At 46.2% G+C, this 25,140-nt stretch overlaps 1 protein-coding gene across 1 annotated transcript; it reads right to left on the reverse strand.

The window, feature by feature from the left end:
• On the reverse strand, window positions 1,137–25,140 carry NEMP2 (nuclear envelope integral membrane protein 2). Its single transcript, XM_018065645.1, has 9 exons — window positions 24,951–25,140; window positions 16,984–17,099; window positions 10,938–11,169; window positions 10,721–10,793; window positions 9,304–9,397; window positions 8,372–8,486; window positions 6,585–6,813; window positions 2,951–3,127; window positions 1,137–2,192 (listed from the first exon to the last, which is right to left on the reverse strand). Exons 1-9 carry the CDS (start codon window positions 25,054–25,056, stop codon window positions 2,051–2,053), a joined length of 1,284 nt encoding a protein of 427 aa, XP_017921134.1. The 5' UTR covers window positions 25,057–25,140; the 3' UTR covers window positions 1,137–2,050.

Below are 25,140 nucleotides of genomic sequence, written 5' to 3' on the forward strand. Positions count from 1 at the left end.
GTAAAAGAGGAAATAAAAAAATACAGAAAGCATCTGGCTCTTAGGGTCAGCTAAAAATACCTGTCTCACTGCAAGTGTCTTCAAAATTCTACATCCATTCTGTTATTTTTGCATAGGATCCTTCTTTCAGTTGGACCAAAAAAAAAAAAAAAAAAGTGATTTAAACATTGTACTTCTCTTAACTCGGGAGTAATAATCACATACAGAAAAATGTAAGAATCTTTGTCTTTTCTTGATGCTATTCTGGGGGTCTTAACTGTGTCACATGTTTAGATATCAAATATTCCAAATCTCTTAAAATCTAAAATTTCTTACATTTCTAGATTTTAAAAAAAGAGTCATGAATTCAAATACTGTCCTAAATGTCAGATGGACACTCTCTTGTAATCCAGCCCTGAGTATTATTAGTTCACAAAGCAATTTTTGTGATATATGTTTTAAAACCTTTAAAAAATAATATAGAATGATATGATTATTCAAACATGGCCACCTACACTACATCTCACCCACATATGTTGGTGTCAAACAGTCCAATTTGCTAGCAACAGTGAGCTTTTACGAGGCAGCCTGTGGAAGCAAAACACAACAAAGGTTCCCTTGTGCTCCCCAGCTACACGCCCACGGTGGCATGAGGCACAGAACCCATGCCAACCACCTGAGAAGGGCAGATCCCTTCACTCAACGCAGATGAGAGACGGGGATGTCTTGTTCTTTATGCTGCTGCTCCTCGTGGCCCCCCACAGCAAGAGAGTCCATATTTGATTCCTAAAGAGAGTCAGCTCAACATCATCTGAACCCTTGGGTCGTTGTGCCACGTCCAGACCTTTCCTCAGACCTATGTTTTGGCCTCTTTTCCTCAGGGTCAAAGCTCACAATCAGTCCCTCACTTCACTCCAGAATTAACATCATGAATCAAGAAAAAGATTTGTTCTCTATAAGGAAGAACACAAATCTGTTTCGTAGGAAATTGTTATATATAATTACACAGTTTTAAAAAATAGGCCAGTAAACTTGAGGCTAAATTTCAACATACAAAGAAATACAAAAAGTAGTTCAACAATTTCAACACACACAAAAAATTTAGAAAATTCTAACTTCTAATCTTTAATATATGTCTATAAAAGTCCTGTCAAAACTTTAAAATATAACCTTAGGAAATGTTTCTCTTTATTGAAGTTATCAGTTACTTGGGTATTATTAAAAAGTAAAAAAATACGTCAGCAATATTGTTAAGACCCAAGGCTGTGGAGAGACGGCCCCTCAGCTTGCTTCTAGAAGTCTCTTCTACCTGAATCACAGGAAAGAGTAGGGCTGGAATTCTAGTCCCAGAGCTGCCTCTAAAAATCTCTGTGGTCTTGGATAAGTTATTTAACTTTTCCAAGTCTCCATTCCTCCACCATCAGCATTTTCTAAACATTCTGTCCAAGGAATATTAATGTCATAAAGAAGGGTTCTGTTTTCAAATTAAGTCAGAGACTGCTACACACCATTTCTCCTCTTCAGGAGGCTCACACAACAGGCATCAGCATTACTAAAGGCTCTGATAAGTCCTGCAGTATGTTTATCTAATCGTGTATCCATCTTGGTTGACCTCAGGATCCCTTAGCTGCTAACACGGCAGCATCCTGTGGACTACGCTTTGGAAAACATTGGTCCAGGATATCCCAGGTCTCTCCCAGCCCTTACACTGATAACACACAGGAAGAGCAATGCACTATTTTGTTGCAGGTTCTGGGGTTTAAGAGACGCTTTAATGCCCTGGAGTTGACAAGGAACTTATTCATATTAATTGGACCTTTGAAGATCAACACGATTCCCTTGTTCCTAACGAGTCTTCATTCAAGCAAAGTGATAATGACCGTCACACGATCTCAGTGGCCACCTACAGGACAATACACAGAACTGACCAAGAAGGATCAGTTATCTTCAATAAAGTTTAGCTTTCCTTTCCAGTATGGTTTGATGTTTCTCTGTGGCGAATGCTTTGGCCACTGCTCCTTGGAACAGCTCTGCATCCCTGCGCATGCCCACTTCCTTGTCCAGGATGAAGTCACTGTGCAGGCAGACTGTCAGGAGTCCTCAGGTTAAAGAGCTGCTCTTCCAAGAAGGCGCCCCCAAGGCCATATTGTTCCTCATGGAGCCTCACTTCTTCAGGCGACAAGTGGCTTCCTCCCAGAACAAAGTCTGCAAACCTAGTATTTATTTCAAATAAAGTTAATGTTATCACAGAAAGCTTTGTTTGGAAGATATCATGTTCCCTGGCTGCTTATCCCCCTTAATTAAATTTGGCTTTGCATCAGTAGAGGATGGCATTTGCACAGTGGGTGTGAAAACAAGAAGGCTGCGTGCTCCTCCAGACGCTCAGGGAAGGACCAGGAAGCAGGCAGACTTGGAAGCACCAGGTGCTGCTAAACAGATCCACTCCAGTTTTCTAATTCCTTTTCTCTTATTAAATGTTATTATTTATTCACTACTTTAGTGTCTTTCCCCCTTCAATTTTTAATTTGAGGGCACTGCTGTTTGGATAAAGCTTCAGAGGCTGGGGCAGAGATTTCTTTCTTGGTGAACTTTATAAATGAGTTTCCACCCCTAAAGTATGAGAAGCAGAGGACGCATCCCATTCTATCTCCCTTCTCCTATGAGTGGTCTTTATGGCCTTCCCTATACAATACATCGTATGAGAAGCAGAGGACGCATCCCATTCTGTCTCCCTTCTCCTATGAGTGGTCTTTATGGCCTTCCCTATATAATACATCAGATCAACATTTTCTCCGACCCTGGCAGTTCTAAGGTGCAATGCAGAACACTGAAGCAAAAGAAGCTCGACAGCTTCCACGTCATGTTACCCGGGAAGCTGTGTTTCCAGCCTTAAGCACCTGATCCAAACTGTTGTGTTATTTCCGGGGTAACGCCAACCCAGCTGTGGTGTGGGCAGCGGGGCAAGGCTTACTTTTTCGGCTCCTGGAGCCTGGAGACCGCCAGCCAGGATGGGAAGCCGGGGCTGCGGCAGGCCTGGCGGAGCTCCTCCAGGGCGCAGGTTGTGGCGGCATCAGCTTGTTCCCTGTACTGGTCTTCAGTAAGAAGCTTCACCGCCAGCTTCTCTGATGTGAACCATTTCTTCATTTTCCTAAAACAGGCAGCATTTGGTTGCTAGATTCCTGGCCATATCTGGTTGCTCAATGCAACTCTTAAGATTTATAAAAATACATTTCTTAGAAAGTAACAATTCTTAACTTCCTCTATAACATACTCTACTTATTTCTCTTGTTATCCCAACTGAGGTTTACAGAATGTGTAATTTGGGCCTAACTGTACACTCCCCCTCTTCCTGGACCAGCTGAAATAATGTCCTAAGGCACTGAGGATCCTTTTTTTTTTGGCTGTGGCATCGTCGTGGCAGCCCATGGGGTCTTACTTAGCTGTGGCACGTGGGATCTAGCTCCCCAACCAGGGACTGAGCCTGGGCCTCCTGCATTGGCAGTGCAAAGCCTTAGACAACTGGATCACCAAGAAGTCCTGAGCATCAATTTCTGATAGAGACATAATTGTATTTTTCTTTCTCGGTGATTTCAAATCAGGCAATTAAAAACCTGGCTTCTTTTTGCCTGCCCTGCTGATGTTCTTGGGCGCCAATACCAGCAGCAAACCTTTGAGATGACCTTCTATGGAGACCCAGCAGAATCGCTTGCCACTGAGTCTAAGCAGAGAAGCTGGGAAGATCTGTGCGGTATGGCCTCCATCTAGTGGTGGAGAAGCTGACTAACCTCAGAGGAAGTAAACACACTTCCCCTGAGTACAAGGGTCGTGTACACACAGTGATTCATAATGTTAAAATCATTATTCTCTTGCTACATATGGAGGGGGCTCACGATTGGAACTTTTTTCCAACCAAAACAGTCCTAAAGAGAAGAATCCCATAAAGAATGGTAATAATGAAGAGGTTTTAACACGTGTATTTATCAGTGAGTTTTAAAAAAATGTTTTAGGTGGTTTAAAATTTAACCAAAGATTCCCAAATACAAACGAGCGACACAGTCACCAGGAGGTGTTTTAACGCATGTTTGTTTTCTTGAGGTTTGGGGCCTGAAAATCTTTAAACTTTTACAGCTCGTCTGGTGGTTGATAACCTGGATTAGGGAACCACTGACATTATTTCTTCCTCCTTTTCTGAACACCTAGCCTGGTCTCCATGGAGGAAAATGCCCGAGCTCGGAGCACAAGACGGGGACACGGTTTCAGCTGTAAAGTTTACCCACTGTGTGAGCTGGGCAGCTCCTTCACAGTTCTGAGCCTCACTTTGCTCACATGGAAAAAAAGTTAAAGCAACATGGTCTACCTCAGGAGGTCACTGGACAGATGAAAAATATTACTTTGCATCAAATGCTTAGCACAGTGAACAGCCTACAGTAAGGTTCAACAGAGATAAAATAATAACTAACCATATATTATCAAAATGTATTCAAACAGCTCTTTGTAATCTAGAAAGTACTATACATTCAAAGCATTATTTCTTTGGCTTATTGTTCACCCTGTGAGTTCCTGTTTTATTTCCTAATCCTTCACATAATTACTTACCAGCAGTATGAAAAGTTGAGGAAGTTACAGTACATTTCGATTGTTAGTTCTGTGTTAAGAGAACGCACAGCAAACACATAAGAGCATTACCGCGCAGGTAAGAGAACACACTCGGCTCTCGGCAGGGTAGCGGACATTGACAAGGAAAGCGGAAGGCATTCGCCTGGGCTCCTCAGGCCACAAGCCAGACAAGGGATGCGAGGCCTCAAGGGTGTGCAGTGGCCGGTCCCCTCCTGGCAGGGGATCTCTGAGAGCCCCAGTCACCGTCTGCCTCCGAGACAGGGCAGAGAGAAGCAGGTGGCAGCAGCCTTGCCAGCATCCTCTGCAGAGAGGCCCTGCCCTGCCTCTGGTGCCTCTTTTAACCCTGTGACGTCACCACCCGTGGAGTCAGCAGATCCATAAACTAGCAGCTGTCACAGAATCTCCTCCTCACAGTCAAGTTTACCTCATGAACGTTCACTAACTCCCTCTTCTAGCCTTGCTCTCACTGCCCTGCTCCAGGCCCTGCTCACCTCTTGCCTGGACCACTGTGACGTCTGATGACTGGTCTCCCGCCCCCAAACCTGCCCTTAACCTCCACCCTCTGCACCCAAAGACAGATGGGCCCCATCTCACCGCCCAATGAGTGACTGGCTTCTGCTTGGATTCTGGCTTGTTGACTGTGTTTTTATTTTCATATTAGTTAGTTGCCACCATTTAAAAATCCTGAGACTTGACATTCGATCCATGTTCCCAGCTTTTCTAGAAAACGAGGCGATCTGGCAAGGCCCATATTCCCAAATGGCAATCATCAGCTCCAGCTGAGTGGTAACCAACCCCGTTTCTCTCGGGCAGTGTTGCAGTACTTGGCATAATCCTCACCACTGCCTTCCCTCTGCTCGGAATCCTTCACTCAGTACCTCCTGGGGCCCCAAGCATTTGATTTCTAACTCCTGTCCGGAGAGCAGTCGGAGTGCATTGCCTGACATGCAGAAAGGGCAGTGCCTCCACCATGTACAGGATCAGATTCGATTCTCTAGCACTGCCTGCGAGGCCTCCACATCCTGGTGGACACCCACCTCACTCGCCTGCTCTGGGATGGTAGCAAATGGGGCTTTCTCCCTTTCAGGAAGGCCTTTCCTACATTTATTCATCTGGCTGTTTTGATTCATTAGGATTCAGCCCATGAGTCTCTTTTCCAGGAACTTTCCTGAACTTTCCCCAACGGCTCAGTGGTAAAGAACCTGCCTGCGTCACAGGAGACCTGGGTTCAATTCCTGGGTTGGGAAGATCCCCTGGAGGAAGAAGTGGCAACCCTCTCCAGTATTCTTGTCTGGAGAATCCCCATGGACAGAGAAGCCTGGCAGGCTACAGTCCATAGGATCACAAAGAGTTGGACACAGCTGAGTGACTAAGCAAGGATACTCCCTGGGCAGGCCTATCTGAAAACTTGTTCTAGCACCAATATGCCTGAGTCTCTACGAGCACATCGCCAGGGTAGGGGCCACTCCTTAACCTGCGTACCTGGCACAAAACAGGTGCTCAGACTCCACGGCAGAAGGACATTTAAGCCTTATCTTAAAACCTAAGAAAAAAGAAAGCCCTGATTATATAAATTGTAGCTTTCAACAATTTGTTATTCGATTCTGTTCCCTCGTATCTCGTAAGCACAACGAATAGCCCCAAAGCAGTCCTTGGGCCCAAAAGGAAGGAAATACAGAGTGAAAAAGAGCTGTTAGGTGATGCCACGCCCAAGCAATTTGTCACTGATTTTAGTGAGTTCTGGGTGAGCCGTCATTACCTGGTAATCGGTGGCTCTGGAAGATTAACGACGGCTAGCAAAGGAGGTTGGATCAGGCACTAACATTCTCTAACCACCCCCTTCTCAGAGGGAAATCTGAGATCTCCAGATCAAGTGGAGTGAATTGTGATACCAAATAAGACATGTCAAAAAATTCCCCCAAAGAATAAATAAAGCCAGAGCTCAGAACATCAAACTAATGATGGAGGAAAGAAAAGAGGCCACACACCTCCCGACACAGGCGAGTGCACTTGGTAGATAGCAGCGACTCCCGGACGCCAGGACGAGGAGCAGGGCGGCCGTGCAGGCGAACTGGGGCGCGGCCACCCCCATGTACACCAGGAGCAGGGACAGCAGCCGCAGCAGCCATGCCAGGAGCACCATGTCCCTCTCCTCCACCAGGGGCCCGTGCTTGTAGCAAACAGCAAAGCTGACGCAGCCAACTGTCAGGATGTAGCCTGGAAGAGCAGAAAGGTGCACAACAACGTAACGCCAAATTTGAAAGTTATGGGGAAAACCTGGCAGAGTCACGACTTAGAGCTAAGAACGTATCAGAACACCTGCATTTTTCTTTCCCCAGTGAAGCTGAAAAATGCATTTAGGGCTAGTTATTCCTCCCCTGTGAGTGCTAGGTGGCCTCTGCAGTACTTAAGGATGTATAATAATACATTATTATAAGTATACCTGTTTTCTGGCCCAGAGTTGTAGAGGACAGATGTTATCACAGCTGCTTTGGTCAGGAATAAGCCTTAGTGTACGTCATAGTCTGCCACAAAACCCGTTTTTAATTTTCTAATCACTAAATCAAAGTGTGATTTCACAGTGAAGGGATCAGCTCTCACCCTTGCATTCTGGTGCTCAGCTTCCGTGCTGTGAACAGAGGGACAAGCGGTGCTCCAATGTCGAGAGCACATCACCTCTTAGGTACTCAGTGAGCATTTCATTTGTATCTAAGCAAGTCTCAAGACCCAATTTCCAGCTTATATAAGATACAGGAGAGAAACAAGTTAAATTATACCACAAAGGAATAATCAGAGAAACCTAGAAAGTGGAGCATGCTGTAGGGCAACTAACTTTGTCTCTTCAGCATATCACTGAGATGGGGGAAAAAAACCCCAAACCAGACACCTGTTATGGATTAAATGAGACTTATGGGACACAATAAAAGCAAAATGTGATTCTGGACTATATCCTACCTTATAAAACCAAACATCAAGGATGTTTAGGAAATCTGAACATGGCCTAGGTAACAGATAATCTTATGTAACTATTAATTTTTCAAGATTTAGTAACTGAACTCTAGAGGAAAATGTTCTTGCCTTATAGAAAAATTAAGACAAGTATTTAAAGAAACACACCATAGCAGCAGTAATTTACTTTGAAAATACTTTACTATAAAAAGAAAAATGGACTAAAAACATAAAAGCTTCAAGTGAAACAAAAATCGATTGCTTTTGCTTTGGATGGGTGTACTTATATGAGAAATTCGGCACTAAGAGGTTAGGAGAAAATGGATTCTCCCATTCTCTGTTATTTCCCAATTAAAACACTCTAAAAAGTTGATATTTTTGTTCTTTTAAATGACAAGAACAAGTCTCTGTTTCTAAAAGTCACGTTTTCATTGGTCATTTATATTTACAATTTCTTACCTTTTGTAATAAATACATTGAAAAAGAAATAAAGAGTCGCATTTTAGAGCAATTTTTTAGTTACAATTTAGAGGTGGTCAGAGCTTAACTGCAATTTAAAAGCATATGCAGTCAAAAAGGGCAAGTGCTGTTTTGTTCTTTTGATCACCAGAGCAGAAAACTAGGAAGAATGTCAAAGAGAAATAGTCTAAAATGATATCTAATGAACTGAAACCACCAACTGTGGGAATAAAATATTATTTTTAACAGTTCTTCTCCTTAGTTCACAGTGAAAATCTGAATGCTGGAGCGTATGTCAAGAGAAGGCCCCTGGCTGTACTTTTCAGCTTTACCAATAACAGACTGTATTTTTAAAATCTTTACCTACCTAATACACACATCCTGCTTTCATACCACCGTCTCTTCAGCTCTTCCATCAGTTGCCCCAGAATATACACTGAAGCAAACCAACAACCAAGCATTAGAGCCCAAAAGGTGCTATACTGTGTGCGGAAGAAAATAAATCACATGGTTTTTGGTTCATTCACTCTCATAAAAGTAGAAGTAAACAAACAAAACCCTTTTGTATTTGAAATCTGTATATCAAACTACACTGAAGTGAAGACAAGACACTCTTCTCAAGCCTCACTAAAGGTATGGTCCACGCACCAGCAGCTTCAATGTCATTAGGATCTGGTGGCAATTGAGATTCTCAGGCCCACAGTAGACTCCTGAGTCAGAGACTGCACTTCAACAGGACCCCAGGCGACTTGCATGTACATTACAGTTGCAGAAACATTGTTCTAAAGAATAAATTTATCTCAAAATAATGCTGGTGTTGTAGGCTTTCATCAGAGTAAACCCAACATTAGCATCCTGAACGAATACGTATGTATCCTCAGCTAAGTGCAGGCCATTCTTTTATGGAAGGTGTTTTGGGGGAACTAATAATGATGAAGAAACCCCCAGGTGTTGCAACACCGTTATTCAAGGCCCTGATGGTTCAGCATCATGACATTCCTCAACTATGCCAAGAGAAATTTTCATTCAGCATAGGATGAGTCCCCATCACTCATAAGAAAATGCACTATCTAGAAAATAAAAGGGTCTCAAAAAGAGTATGGCCAAAATGTAATACTGAAACCTATACACTGTAACAAATGAAAATAGAATCTCTAAGAAAAGACACGATTTAAGCCAGTTTATACAATGTAGAAACTAGGAACTGTCATAATAACCATGAATTAATTTTAATCAATTTTTCATGTTTATGAGATCATGATTTCCATTTTGTAATTCATCTGTACCTGATATACCTACCTTAGGAATGAACTTTTTCACCAGCAACAGGACAAAGACTAATGTCATTAGAACACCTAGCACAGTCCCCGAAGAGTAAAAGAAAACGGGGCTTCTGTCAAGACAAGCAGAAAAAAGTCATTTAAATGCCAAGTCACACTTTCAATATTAGAAACGCTGGATTTGACAGAAGCCAAAAAGAATACTAAAAGGAAAAACTAAGATGGCAGCTTAACTCTTAAAAAGTGAAATCTCTACTTGAAATTTATGGTAAACAGCTTCCCACTGACTCAGAACAGAACGTCTCGGTTATCTTCTGTGTTCAGAATCTGGTCCAAGAGTAACTACTGGAGCACCTATCATGTGGCAGGCACTCGCCTGAGAGCTTCACGTGCATTCACAGTAGCCCTGTACAGGAGCTACGTGTATGCTCAATTGCTCAGACATGTTCAACTCTTTTGCGATCCCATGGACTGTAGCCTGCCAGGGTTTTCCAGGCAAGAATGCTGGAGTGGGGTGCCATTTCCTTCTCCATGTACAATATCTATCCATGTCTCAGTCTTAAGTGGGAGGAAACCCAGGCGCCAAGAAGTTAAAGACCTTCCTCAAGTCAGTATCTGCCAGTTGGGAGGATTCAGGCTTGCAGCCCAGCTCCTCTGAATCCAAGCTTTACTCTTCAGGTTATGCAAGCAACATATAGTTTATTAAGACCATGGAGGACATTAAATACACACTGTTAAGCTCTAACAAAAAGCTCAAAAATAAACAATGTTCAGAATAGCAAGTCAAGAAGTAAAATATTACTGAAAAGAAATTTTTCAAAAAAAAATTATAAGAAACAAAGCATCAGGATAATATGTTAAATTCAACCTTTTGTATCAGAATCACAAATCTAGGAGCTGGTACAAATATAAGAGAGAAAGGCATGGCATCAGAAAACCTGAGTATGAATTTCAGTCTTGGCAAGACTAGTCTTGTGATGATGGATGTTGGTTTTCTCATCCATAAAATGAGAATAATAATCCAGAGCTCACATAGTTGTTAAGAGAAACAAATCAATTAAAATAACGTATACTGATACAAAATAATGCATGTGAAAGCACCGTGTAACCGGAGCATACCACGTTATACAAATAACTCTCACTGGTTTTAAAAACCTTTTCAAAACTGTCTGGAGACGTCTTGTTGGCAAAACCTAAAGCAAGAACCACAACTAGTATGGAAACGTTTAGCACAAGGTCGCAAGTGTCCCACTCTTCTTCTTCTTTTCCTTCCTGGCTATGCCCTGTGGCTTAAGCCATCTCAGTTCCTCGACCAGGGACTGAACCCGGGCCCTTGGCAGCGGAAGCCCAGAGTCCTAACCGCTGGACCACCAGGCAATCCTCCTGTTCTACCCTTTAAGACTCACAAAATTAAGAATGTAAAAACGAATACTTACTGACTCAAGGTCTCTGCGTAAAAGAAGAGGAAGATGCCCACCACAAACACAAAGACGAGCTTGAAATCCACAACTGGAGCAAAAAAAAAAAAAAAACACAGACACACAACAAACAAGGATTCTGCGTCAGTGCAGTCAGTGAAAGACAGGCAACTTACTGAAATGTCACTCCAGAAAAGCTGAGCCAGAAAATCACGTATAATAAAAACAGACTTACTGTTTTGTTTCACACTTATTGTATACATAAATATCTTCCTGGCTGGCTTCACAGAGAAACAGACAGTCTGTCCGTATGGATGGATGATTATGGTTCTATCATTAGACTCCTCTGGTGTCCAAAAGTTATGAAACATACATCTGATGATGGAGAGGATGGTTTCTGGATACTGGCAATTATACCTTTCTGTGATATATACAACACTGAACGGGCCTGGACTGGTAATTTGCACCTATGAAACGAGAATCAACAAATTTTCAAACAGAGAAGTTAAAACTTCTTATCAGCTTCTCAAAATTATGAGCAAAGGAATAAAGAGAGCCCAGAACTGGCTGAGTAAAGAACACTCAGTGTACTTGGTCACGTTCTGACCCCAGGGATGGACCTGGATTTCCGGTTTAGCCAACACATACGGGAGCACAGACACTTCTGAGAGTGGGCGCGGCTTCCCGAGCTGTGGTTGATTTAACACCCTCTTCCAGCGGGCTACTGTGACCAGAGGCCGCATGAAAACAGATGAGAGGAAATAATGGGCAGCAACTACTGGGTTATAAACCTCATGAGAAGAGGATCTCTCTCTCCACCGTTCCCGCTGCGACTGAGAAAAAACACTTCTATCTTCCGGGCCAGCTGAGCATATGCAATTCAGGCTTCTGTCTCCACGTCCTCTGAAGACGGACCCAACCCCAGGTCCTATTCAACTCCCGCAGCAAAGCGCCATCTAGAATGCCAAGCAGAGGCCAACAGCCCAGGGACCATTAAACAACACCGCTGCTGCCTTTATCCCTCCCTTCTTTGTCCAAGGAGAGGGCGAGCCTGAAAAGGGGAGTGCGAGCACCAGCCCTGAATCTCTGGCACCAGGTGGCATCACCCACGATCTGTCTACCTACACCCCAAACCGTTGCTCTCCAAATACTACTTCCTGCTATACGTCTCTGGGATTAAGTTTACACAATACACACATCCTGTCCTTCCAATATCCTGGCCTCTTGGTTCCCCGAACTACTCTCCTCTTACAGCTCCTGTCCTCCACACACCTCAGGTAATCACTCTCAAGGCTATGGGCTAAATACTGTCAGTCCCAAACTGCAGCCCCAAATACAGGCTGCATGAAATGCATCCCACTAGACAACCGCCACCTATCTTTCCAGCATGCCCTGCTGACTCCCGGCTGCCAGCAAGCATGGACCCCAGCACTGATCACGCCTCTCTCCCCTCCTCTGCACCCTGGATGGCCTCAGCCCCTTCTTTTCCCGCTGAGTTCCGTGATCAGTCGTGAAACATTCCCTCACGTGCATCCTCGTCTGTGCCCCTCGTGCTGTCACACTCACTCGCAAAATTCACCCTTTCCCACTTCTGCATCTGCACCACTGTGCTGGGAAACCAGCGGTGCTCTCTCTTCAAACCCGTGTCCGGGAACCTGAAGTGGGACCAGAGGGCTGCCTGCCGTCACGCCACCCACTCCTGTCCGGTCACTCTTCCCTTCTCCCCAACCCCGACCTCACAGCTCTCCGTCCTCAATACCCCAGTAACTCCTCCCCTCCTCACTCTTGGCTGAGGATCCTCCCAACTTCACAGAGAATGGAAGAGATCGAAGAGAACCCGGACGGGCTCCTATCCCCATATCTCCCCACCTGTCAGCACCTGCAGGGACACGCTCTGCTTCCGGCTTGTACATTTCAGAGGAAATTTCCACCACAAGGAGACTGACATACTCCATTCTAAAGATAAGCCCCCAACCTGTGCCCTGGATCCAACCCACTCGGCTGCTCAAGGACATTCCACCAGAACCTCTTTCCACTCTACTAGACCCTTCCCATCAGCTTACAGACATGCCAGTATTTTTCTCATTGAAAAAATACATATATACACACATGAAAACCTTCTACTGACTTCCTTTTACCCTCCAGCTATCACCCCTTTCCCTCGCTTCCCACTGAAATTAAATTTTTCTGCATTCTCCAGTTCCTCTCCCCTCTTTCTGTCTTTAGCCGCTTCAGTCAGGCTTTCGTTCCCAACAGGCTGCCCCTGACAAGGTCACCAGCGACCTCCATGTTGCTAAACCGAATGGTCAACGCACTCCCTGTCATCCTGTCTGACCCATCAACAGAGTCCGGCAGGGCTGGGCCCTCCCCACCTCCTCCCTGCCGCACTTCCTGGCGCTCCCAGGGTACCTCCTCAACCTGCTCTTCCTTCTCTCTCTCCTCTGCTGCACCCCGCACCCCGCACCCCCTCTACCCCCCCCCGCCCCCCGATCTCTTGATAGCAAACTGACCCAGTCTGTCGCTGGTCCTTTCCTTTTCTCTATCTAAATTCACTGCTTAGCCTCGTGGCTTTAAGCATGATCTATAAATATGTCTCACTGCTGCTTTTGCAAAAAGAAACACAGGAAAGATAACAAAACTGATTCCCTGCATGTACTGAGTGGGAAAGGGTTAGAGGGATGAGATGGAGGGACACTTCTCTGAGAGCATCTTTGCGTAGTTTTGACTTTCGGGCCTCTAATATTGTACCCTTTTAATACTGTACACACTAAAAAAAAGACAATAAAATCAACTAGGATGAGGAAAAATTCTGAAATGGTAACAAATAGGAACAAACGTATTCCAAATGAATAATATAACCAGATCTGAGGGAGATGGGTGGGAATGCATGAACCCAAGTAACTTTTGAGCACAGTGTTTAGATTTGTAACCCCATTAGCATTTAGATGGTGCAAACTATGAGGGTGAAACATTGTAAACAAATGCTGAGTTCTGGTTACTAAGTTTGCTTTTCACAACCCTATGGCTTAGCAACTCTGAAATTACTCTAGGAACAGGAAATGAATCAATATATTGAGGATAATGGGAATCAGGTTTCTCACAATCCGAGAAGAGAGTTACAGAGATCGAAAGGACGAAGACTCTAGAATCCAGTGGTACTGGAGAGAGAAGAATGCATGGTTTTTGACAGACAGGAAGGAAGGAAGGAAGGAAGGAAGGAAAGAACAGTTACGTGTACGGGAGTAGGGATGCGTATGTGTGTACACACACATTTGACAACGATACCCAGTAGTAATGAACACACCTAACACTTAAGGCTCCTGAGAAAATGCATGACTCCAGAGCTGGGTCTAAGAAATCACAGGGTAAGCCTGGGAACATCTTATTTGCCAGAAGGTAAAGAAGTGCTCGAATAATGATAAACACAAGGTAAAAGTCACAGGAGCTGGTCTGCAGGGGCTCTTACTGGCCAAATCCAGGACAATATGAATATGAAAATAAACAACACAAGTAAAGAACTGTAGTCCAGCGAATGAACTGGCAATCCACGAGACTATATGGATCTAAATAAAACTGGAGAGGTAAATTCTTCCTTACAGAAGAATGCCAATTTCCATTTGATAAACACTGTGATGATAACTGATTTAGGCAAGCATCATCAATGGATAATAAAACTAGAAGGTGAAAGTTTGATGAGCAACAGAATATATACCTAGTCTCAAATTATCCCCTCAAAATATTCATTCATCCCAGAGGTGAAAAGAGTCATTTTGTAGTGGTAAAACTGCAAACTGATAACCACCACCTTAAGTAAGTGACCAAAAAGTGAAAGCGAAAGTGGAGCCGCTCAGTCGTGTCCGACTCTTTCCGGTCCCATGGACTGTAGCCCACCAGGCTCCTCCATCCACGGAATGTTCCAGGCAAGAGTACTGGAGTGGGTTGCCATTTCCTTCTCCAGGGGATCTTCCCGACCCACAGATCGAACCGGGTCTCCTGCACTGCAGGCAGATGTTTTACCCTCTAAGCCACCAGGGACCAAAGTGGTATACATTATCAGGAACGGTACAAAGCAGCATCACGTGCCCACTGACGAAGATGACGTGCCAGCTCTGCCCTAGCGGAGAACACGCTTTCCTCAGATTTCCTGCTGGGTAACTCACATCACTGAAATCGTACTCAAATTTCCGATGAGAACTCGCCCAAGCGCTCTTTTCAGTACTGCAACTGGCCCCTGCTTCTGTCGTTCTTATCTTCCCCCACACTTTTCTTCACAGCACTTACCAGTTTTATGATTTTCCCTTCTTTTACACATACGGCTAGCCCTGCCCTACTGCCCCAGCTACCCCCCATTCCCAAGAGTGTTAACATCACAGAGGCAGAGATCCATTCTGTTCACTTATGGACCCTGAGAGCTTAGAATAATTCCTGGCACTTCAGTTGCATCCAACTCTGCGACCCATGACTGCAGCATGCCAGGCCTCCCTGTCCATCACCAACTCCCGGACTTTACTCAAACTCATGTCATTGAGTCGGTGATGCCATTCAACCATCTCATCCTCTGTCGTCCCCTCTCTTCCTTCCTTCAATCTTTCCCAGCATCAGGGTCTTTTCAAATGAGTCAGCTCTTTACATCAGGTGGCCAAGGTATTGGAGTTTCAGCTTCAGCATCAGTCCTTCCAATGAACATTCAGGACTGATTTCCTTTAGGATGGATTGGTTGGATATCCTTACAGTCCAAGGAACTCTCACGAGTCTTCTCCAACACCACAGTTCAAAAGCATCAATTCTTCGGTGCTCAGCTTTCTTTATAGTCCAACTCTCACATCCATACATGACCACTGGAAGAACCATAGCCTTGACTAGACAGACCATTGTTGGCAAAGTAATGTCACTGCTTTTGAATATGTTGTCTAGGTTGGTCCTAACTTTTCTTCCAAGGAGTAAGCGTCTTTTAATTTCATGGCTGCAGTCACCATCTGCAGCAATTTTGGAGCCCCCAAAAATAAAGTCAGCCACTGTTTCCCATCTATTTCCCATGAAGTGATGGGACCGGATGTCATGCTCTTCATTTTCTGAATGTTGAGCTTTAAGCCAACTTTTTCACTCTCCTCTTTCACTTTCATCAAGAGGCTTTTTAGTTCCTCTTCACTTTCTGCCATAAGGGTGGTGTCATCTGCATATCTGAGGTTATTGATATTTCTCCTGGCAATCTTGATTCCAGCTTGTGCTTCTTCCAGCCCAGCGTTTCTCATGATGTACTCTGCATAGAAGTTAAATAAGCAGGGAGACAATATACAGCCTTGACAAACTCCTTTTCCTATTTGGAACCAGTCTGTTGTTCCATATCCAGCTCTAACTGTTGCTTCCTGACCTGCATACAGAGTTGTCAAGAGGCAGGTCAGGTGGTCTGGTATTCCCAGCTCTTTAAGAATTTTCTACAGTTTGTTGTGATCCACACAATCAAAGGCTTTGGCACAGTCAATAAAGCAGAAATAGATGTTTTTCTGGAACTCTCTTGCTTTTTCAATGATCCAGCGGATGTTGGCAATTTGATCTCTGGTTCATCTGCCTTTTCTAAATCCAGCTTGTACATCTGGAAGTTCACGGTTCACATACGATTGAAGCCTGGCTTGGAGAATTTTGAGCATTACTCTACTAGCGTGTGAGATGAGTGCAATTGTGTGGTAGTCTGAGCATTCTTTGGCATTGCCTTTCTTTGGGATTAGAATGAAAACTGACCTTTTCCATTCCTGTGGCCACTGCTGAATTTTCCAAATTTGCTAACATATTAAGTGCAGCACTTTCACAGCATCATCTTTTAGAATTTGAAACAGCTCCATTGGAATTCCATCACCACCAGTAGCTTTGTTTGTAGTGATGCTTTCTGAGGCCTGCTTGACTTCACACTCCAGGATGACTATCTTGACCATATGTGAGATCATAGGTAACTTCAGAATTTTTATAATATACACAGAAAGGTTTGAGGCAGCAATTATTTTGAAAGTATGTGAGAGGATGTTGTCCTGAGCCATGTCTAAACAGCAAGCATGCTGCATCGTACAGTATATTTACCTGGAGTGGATGAAGAAGGGCTGATGCAGCGCACGGAGAGTTTATGCTTCTACCACAGTCCTCTGCTTGAACTACCGTGTGATTCCCCAGGCAGCTTTCCTGCTGGCAACAGCTCTACGTCATATAAAAGCTCTATGTCTACTTCTACTCTTGAAATAGCACCTTTAAAGTCTCTGTTCCTAAGACATAATTTGAAAGTAAGCTCTTACCTGCACAGTTGACCATATATACTTCCATTTCACTTGGGAATTTTGATTGTAGCAGTAACAGTCCGACAGAGAAGCTTTAATTAAATCCATCTCCTTCAAAGCTTTACACCTAGAAACTGAGAGATGGAAAAGAGAATGTATTTCCTAAATACATAATTGCCCAAAATCTTTTTTATTCACAGGGTTAATGATGGCTGGTTTTATACTTTATGAACATTAAATTCTTCTAGGCAGTAATTATAGTCCTTCAGTCTTTCCAGCCTAGCAGGAGATAAAAACATTACAGTCTAATATGAAGAGTCACATGACAGATGCAAGGACGCTAAGAGCAAGGAGAACAGGCACATCTTCAGTCTTGAAGGAGAGGGCAAGGACTGACCGAGAGGCTCCCGGAGAGGGGGAAATGTGAGTGGACCACTGCTCACAGTTGGAGGCCGTGACCTAGAAGTCAGCGGGTGGGGGTGACAAGTCCGCAGAGATCCACGGAGATGAGGGAAACGATGGAAGTGGTCTAGCCATTCACGAGGACGGAATGCAGGGAACACACGAGGGCATTTTAACACCTGCAGCTAGAGAGCTACGCAGCAGTTATCACTGCAGTGAGTAACACGGACTTCTGGCTGAAAGCAGAGCACCAGGGGATTTCAGGCAAACAAAGTTTCAGCAGGAAGCTGTGACATGCCAGACGGTTTAACTGAGAAGAGTTCAGTGAAGACGTGGCCAGACGTTCCCAGGCACCGACAACAGCAGAAAGCCTTCGACCTTCCTAGGCCTGAGATGCCAAAGAGGGCCCGCTGTCACTGGCAATGCCAGAGCTGAGAGGACAGCAATCCAAGGGACACAGACACGGCCAGGACTCCAGGGGCAGCCCTCTCCTGCCCCCACCCCCTACCAGTCTCTCATCGGCCAGACCCAGTGGGAAGCCAGAGGGCGGAGAAGCCCGCAGAGGCCAGCTCCCTGGCACTGTGCAGGGGAGAGGAGGGCAGGGAACGGACCTGCAGGGACAGAAAACACAGGTGCATCTTGGAAAGAGCATTCTGGAAGCCATGTGCAATGTCAGAGGGGAAGAGCACGGCAAGCGTAGCTGTGGGGGCTCCTGAAGCAATCTGAGTAAGAAATGAGCCAAGCAGGAGGGAGAAAGAGCAGATCAAAGACACCTAGAAAGTGGAATCAACAGACAGAGATTCAGAACCTGATGGTTTTGGTGAGCGGGGAGACGGTGAGGCCCTTTATCCACATACAGAACACCAGAGAAGAAGCAAGTTTGCCCAGTGAAAAGGGAATGAGCTCAGTTCTAGATGTACTGAGTCTTGGTTGATGGGACTAGGTAAAGATGACAGGTCTGGAGCACAGGAGAAGTCTGGCTCAAAACAGATGCAGGACCTACATGTGTGTGTGTTCCAGGTAACATGCAATATATAGTATGTAACATATAACACAGCATAACACAGTAACACAGAAGACGAGCGCTGCGTTACAGATGGCAAACGACTGTAGTAAATGCCACAACCAAACTATAAAGTAATGGGGTTCATTCTACTCTGCAGCTGCTGCTACTGACTTCAAATAAAGGGAGATGAAAGTCAAGAGCCAGTCCTTGACCCAGGACAGGGTACCACCACCACATTTGTCAAATATGGAACATCAACAGGGCACACAGAGAAACTACAGGCCAACCCCCGACTCCTCTAAGGAGAGTGTGATCAGCTGTTTCTCCAGGAAGATCTGAAATGAAGCCAGAACCGCCTGCTGCTACACCAAAGCTGGGGAAGGACGGGGGGACCGTTAATGACTGGCGAGGAACCGCGTGGAATCGGTCAGCCAGAGCGGAGATCTTGCTGCTGGGAGTCTCCAATAAAAGAGGGGATCCCTGCCTGTCACTGCGAGGGAGCACGCGTGGAGGCGGAGGAGAGGCAGGTGACGAGTGGGCTGCAGACCCCGGCAGCCCAGACCACCACGAGAACGCAAACCCCAGCCTGCTCCTTCCTCAGAGTTGCTCCTCAAACCACGCGTGCCCCCTGCAGGGGCTCTTCCTGTGGTCCTTCCTCTCAGAGACTACTTCACACAAGTATGGGAACTGACGGCTAGTGGGCTTGTTAGAGGGCAGAGGAGATGTGCTGTGGAGCCTGAGCTTCACAAGCAAACGTTACCCTCCACTGAGGCTTTTCTTCATTTTGGTCCTAAGACTGTCTCCTAAATCATTTGATATTTGTAACTCTTCAGCTAAGAGCAAGATGATGCAATCTGGGTACAGTGCAATAGCTTGACTTCAGGAGCAAATATTCCTGTCGTCCAGACGGTGGCTTCATGCACTTGGATGAATGTAAAGGACTGCGAGCTGGTCGGCTCCCAGAACCGCCTCAATTCCTCCCCCCCCTCAACCTATCCTCTTACCAGCACACGGACCTTTAAGGAACATCAATCAGAGCACATCGTTTACCTGCTCAACCACCCCCTCCCCAAACGACTTCTCAAAGCAAAAGCTGCTCTCCTTTCCTGGGACCCAGGCACCTCTAGCCTTCCCTCCGGCCTTATCGGTCAACCTGTCCTCAGGATGCTGAGCTGCCCCCGCCTCAAGCTTTCCTGCATGTAGTTTCCTCCGCTTGCAACTGCTTTCCCCAGATCTTGGCAGAGTTTCTCCTGCCAATAGATAGCAGTTGTGTGCTCAAACGTCCCCTTCTCAGCAAGGCCTTCTCTGACCCCGCTGTCTAAAACGGCACACTCCAACCCCTCCCTTCTTACTCTGCTTTCTTCTCTTCATATTACATACATAGCTTTTAGTTGACACTCTCCCTTCATGAAGTTCGGGCCACGGCATGTTCATTACTGTATCCCCACATTTAAGTACTCGTCTTTACACGTGTGCTCTAATTGCAGCGGACTGGTGGGTTATTTCGGAGAAGGCAATGGCACCCCACTCCAGTACTCTTGCCTGGATTTGGACACGCAGAGTTGACCTAGTGAAGGCAAGGCTATCTCGCTGTATCTCACTGTGCGCGCTGTTTGCTGAGCCCACGGCAGGCAAGGCACGAGCAGGGAAGCTGGAAGAAAACTCGAGGAGCCACAGGAACTGCAGACACACTGTCTTCTCTCCTCTCGTGGCTGACCCAGCGGACACAGACAGAACGCAGCCAACGCAGCCACAAGGTCACTTCCGGGTGGAGCTTATATGTGCTTAGAGAACAAAAGCAGCCCATGGCCAAGCGGGTAGCTTGTGACGTGCACGTGCAGCACTTTAAGTGATCTCAGCGGTCACATCATCACTAGTTACAAAACGTGGCACAAGAGAGCCTGACGCCGCCATCTTGGCCAATTTGCTCTTTCCCTGCAACGGCCAGTCTTCACAGGGGCCTGGCCAGTGCTGGCACCCTAAGACGGGGTGCTCCCCAGGCTCCCCGTGAAGCAACCTGATGCTGGACACCTGTCCAGCCTGCACCAGGGCCATCCCCCCACCACAGAACCTGCAGGCTCCACTGCCCCTTCCCTACCCCAGCATCCCTGTGCCCTGAACTACAGGGTGAGGGCGCGAACCCTTAACACCCCTTGAGCTGGGAACCATCTTCTCTCTCCTCACCAGGCAGAGGGCAGCGGGAGACAAGAGGTGGGAATCCGCTTGCCGTTGTTGTGCTCGACACAGTACGTCAGTGCATTCTGTGGAAGGGACCTCCCAGCTGGAGGACGAGAACTCGCTCTGATGTCACCTGGCCTTCACCCGGATTAAGGAAAGCACAGACAGAGGCAGGCTGCCCTGATTTTTGACACCTACGGATCCACTGCTAAGAGCATGTTGCAAACAGCACGTCCCCTGGAATCCTCCAGAGCAACGTCTGGCTTTGGAGGTGAGACTGACGTTGAACTCACACGGAACAGGAGACATCACAGACGAGGCGCTGGCATTTCATCACGATTTCATGAACATCACGATTTCGTGATGTTCTCGGGCTGCTCTCACTGTTGCCACTTGTCTCCTGAGGGGACTGCATCTCAGTCACCCACACAAGAAATCCTAACTACCTAAGGAGCTAGAAACTCAAGCCACAAGAAGCCGCAACCCGAGCTCCAAGGGAATTCACTCCAAGGAGTCTTAAGTCATGGACTAGCTGGACCAGAGTAAGACAGTAACTTTGACAACCAAGGTTCTTAACACAGCAGGCCTACTGTCTTCCTAGAGGGAACCAGATCTTTTCATTTTAGATGATTTATAAAGGTCATGTCTTTCCTAGGCCTCGTCTCCTTTCAGTTATCTTCTTCTAGAGACATTTCATCAGGCAGTTTCTACTTCCTCGACCTCCACCGGAGCGGGGGGAAACAAAAACTGTAGCCAGCTTGACTGATTAGCTGGACTTTGTCACCTGTTCAAGCTCTGACACTGAAGGCTATGAGGCTGCGGGCACGTCTGCAGGTGTCATTTATTCGTGCAGCCTCGGTCTCTGCCCATTCATTCAGGTAACATTGGAACTTCCTGGCGGTAGATCAGGCAAAAAGAAATATATCACAATAACAGCAACATCCCCTTACAAGGCAATCCAGAAAACAAAAGGGAACTTCTAGGGATTCATACAAATGTCCAACAATCATTCACTGAGTCAGAAGAGAGTAACACCTGCCCAGAAAGAGCCGCTGCTGCCCCCGGAGCTGAAACACATCTCCTTCCCAGGGGGTGCTCCCCCCACCCCCGTAACCTGGGTACTCAGTTCCTCAAGCCTGATTCAGGTCAGGAGAATGGTCTACAAGTGTGGGCCGGCCCAGCTCCGCCTCAGTTCCCAAGCACCTGGGAGTATCTGCAGGACCGACCCCAAGTGCCAGCCTTACTATGACGACCCAGCTAGGCCACCACCGAGCACAGCCCTTCTTAACCACCTGCAGTCCTCAGCAGGCTCTCCTGAACCTTTCAATAACCCCGACTCCTAGAGGACAGTGGGCTTTTGGCCAGTGTGCCCAAACTGCTATGACGAAGCTCAGTTCTTTTCCAAAGGATGTGAGTCAGGGTTCCCATTACCACTGCGCTTCCTTAGTTCTTTTAAAGTACCACTCTATTTGAAAATATTTAATCTAATGTTAGGACTACATATCATATACAAAAGAGACCACTTCACATCACTTGCTTCAATCGATAAATTTAAAATTACTCTTCTGTACTCTTTTGTCATTGATTAGTTTTCCTAAAAGTATAAGGATATAATTAAAGAGTTTAGTCAGAAACTAAACTTACCTTTTAAGGTAAAAATATTCAGTCAAATCTTCAAAAAAGGGCAGATAGTACTTAAACCTACTTATAGAATATGCTAAAAATAAAAAGCACAAACACTCTTCAGGTGTTTGCAGATTTTAAACAATCTCCAATGTAAAAATATTTCAGCAATGTTCCTTCTGAAAACTTAACCTTACATGCCCTTATGGGAAAAAATATCTTCAGATGAAATTATAATAGAATAATAAAATCACTTATTAAACCAGGCTGCCACTTTCCCCATCTGGCCTATATGACTGCTTTTCTTTTGGGATAAGGAAAGGGAGGGAGAAGAGTTAAAAAGCAATAAATTTGAACTGCTGAGAGTTCACAGGGCAGAAGGATTTTGGGGGGAATTATTTTGTAAGTTCAAATTCAAACTAATTAGCAGGTAGTATCAAAGTCACAAAGGAACTCTCTATTAACCGTACTTGTTTTTCTAACCTGGCTTGAATATGAATCTCGATCTTCATTTCTCCAAGAAGGTGTGTAGAGAATGAAACAAACTGTTGCATGCGAATGCAGACTCCGGTCTGACTTTAACTTCGAGTATTGATCTTCTTCCCCGTGGATGAATTTGAAAGCTGTAGTTTCAAATGGCCTATCACTATGGTTCAATCCTGGGAATTCACTGCAGCGCCCTGAACTACACCTAAGGACCTTGCCTGCTAGTTCCAAACTCCTGGTGACTTTTGGTTTGAAGGTTCTCTTCCTCTCAGCCAGACAACAATCTGCCCCTCCTGTATCAATTGCCGCTGACTTTCCTCCAAATGGGGAGCCAGAAAAGCTGTTCTGGCCTCAGTCTGGATGTTCTCCATTTTATGGAAGGGGGTGTGGGTGTGTGTGGGTGGGTGTGGGTGTGCAGGTGGGTGGGTGTGGGTGTGTAGGTGGGTGGGTGTGGGTGTGTGTGGGTGTGTGGGTGAGGGGTGTTTGGGGGGGTGTGTGGGGGTGAGGGTGGGGGGTGGGTGTGTGGGTGGGGGTGGGTGTGGGGATGTGTGTGTGTGTTATTGAAAGCAGATTTCTAGAGCAGGAAGTATCATCTCACATTACAGCTGGGCCCTATTTTGAAAACGTGGTACTAGCTGAAACCTGGAAAACAGGCTCACTGAGGCAGATAAAAGTAAAGAAAAGGTGGCGCACACAGTGTATGAGAGTCTGCCTGTCAATGAGGAGATGTGGGTTCAACCCCTGGTCCAGGAAGGTTCCACATGCCTCGGAGTAACTAAGCCTGTGTGCCACAGCCGCGGAGCCCACGTTCTAGAGCCCACGAGCCACAGAAGCCCACGCATCCTAGAACCCGCGCTCCACAACAAAAAAAGCCTTCACAATGAGAAGCCTGCACACCTGAACGGAGAGTAGCATCCGCTCATCACAACTAGAGAAAAGCCTGAGCAGCAACAAAGACCCAGCAAAGCCAGGAAAAAAAAAGATTCCCTTAAAAAGAGAAAAAGGTCAGGGAAATATTGGAGAACCTTCAGCAACAGATTTTTGTTTTACTGATGAGAAAACTATGGTCCTTAAAGATCATCTGCCTGGACCAAGGTAATTCTACAAGTGAGTGGCTGAATGTAACGACAGAAGAAGAAATCAAAGGTCTGGATGCTGGTCCAGGCTACTTGTAATGTTCTGGCTGCTGCCATGCTCCGAAACTCTTTCTTAGACAGATCTGTGCTTTATTTTTTTCATCAGTATATACTGGTTACCTCTCTTACTACCAAGCCCTCTTCTGTAAAATACATATATAAATGGTTTCTACCCTATAGGGCTACTATGGGTATTAAATAAGATAATGCAATCAAAGCACTTTTAACACTGCCCAGTACAAAGTAAACGCTTGACAAACTTCTATTCAATGAAAACTGATCTAGAATAGCCTCCCCAAGTACCTCACTGTGAGATTACCAGGAGTTGGCAGCTCCAGCCTTCATTCACAGACAATCCGGATTTTACCAGAAGGGGGCAGCTTTCCCCACCTATAAGCCCACAGGTGGTCGCTTCCCTTGCAACCGAAGGTGGGCAAAAAGATGAAGGGAAGTTAGTGGACAGTGAGTCCAGGAAATCTTTTAAAGGGTTTAATGGGGAAAGTTAATGAAATAGAAATGTTAAGCTCGTAGCAGAACTGAAGTTAGAACTCTTGCCCTGCCGGAGTCAGGCTCCTGAGAGCGCGCCACAGATAGCCCATAGCACCAGCAGCAGCTACCGTTTCCTGTTTCCTCTGGACCCGGCACTGCGCACACGTTACACATCACAACCATCCTGTGAAGTATTATTACCCGTGTTTTACCAAGCGTTTACCATCCCTGAGTCCAAAGTTGCAGCTAGATAGGGAAAGATTTTTCGACCTAAATTGATATATACAAATGTCCTGTGCTGAAAGTCTGGACACAAGGATCACTTGTAACAATGACTTGTCCTCATGTCCTTGGACAAATCAAAACTTCTCTGGGCTTTGGTTGCTTCTGTAAATCGTGGGGACTGGGCCAAAATGAACTTTGCAGCTGCTTCTAATCCTAAAATGCAGTCCCCGGCAGAGTCCAGGGAGGCCGCGCTCGCGGAAGGAGCCTTAAACCCGGCAGGGAGGCGCCGCCCACGCCCGGCTCCGCGCCGCCGGGGCGGGGAGAGCCTGGGTCCCCGCCGGGCCGGGGCGTGGGCGTGGGCGGGGACGAGGACGGGGACGGGCGACAGGAGGCCGGAGAGCGAGGGGGCGCGCGCGCCCGCAGCCCGTGCGCGCGGTTACCTGAGACGGCCGCCGCCTCCTCCTCCCCGCGCTCGGCGCCCGCGGGCTGCGCGGCCAGAGGCGGCAGCCAGAGCAGCAGCCAGCACGTCGTGGGGGGCAGCCTCATGCCGCTCGAGGGTCCGCGGCGCGCGGCCCCGGGAGGAGGCCGGAGAGGAGCGGAAATGGCGCGGGGCGGCCTGCGCGCGGGAAG

The sequence above is a fragment of the Capra hircus genome, chromosome 2, assembly GCF_001704415.2.
Source record: "Capra hircus breed San Clemente chromosome 2, ASM170441v1, whole genome shotgun sequence".
Classification (NCBI taxonomy): domain Eukaryota; kingdom Metazoa; phylum Chordata; class Mammalia; order Artiodactyla; family Bovidae; genus Capra; species Capra hircus.

Coding starts and splice junctions, on each gene's coding strand:
- NEMP2 (XM_018065645.1), bottom strand. CDS start 25,056: ATGAGGCTGCCCCCCACGACGTGCTGGCTGCTGCTCTGGCTGCCGCCT. Junction 17,100..24,950: donor GGAGGCGGCGGCCGTCTCAG/GTAACCGCGCGC, acceptor TCCATCTCTCAG/TTTCTAGGTGTAAAGCTTTG. Junction 11,170..16,983: donor ATATATGGTCAACTGTGCAG/GTAAGAGCTTAC, acceptor CTCGTTTCATAG/GTGCAAATTACCAGTCCAGG.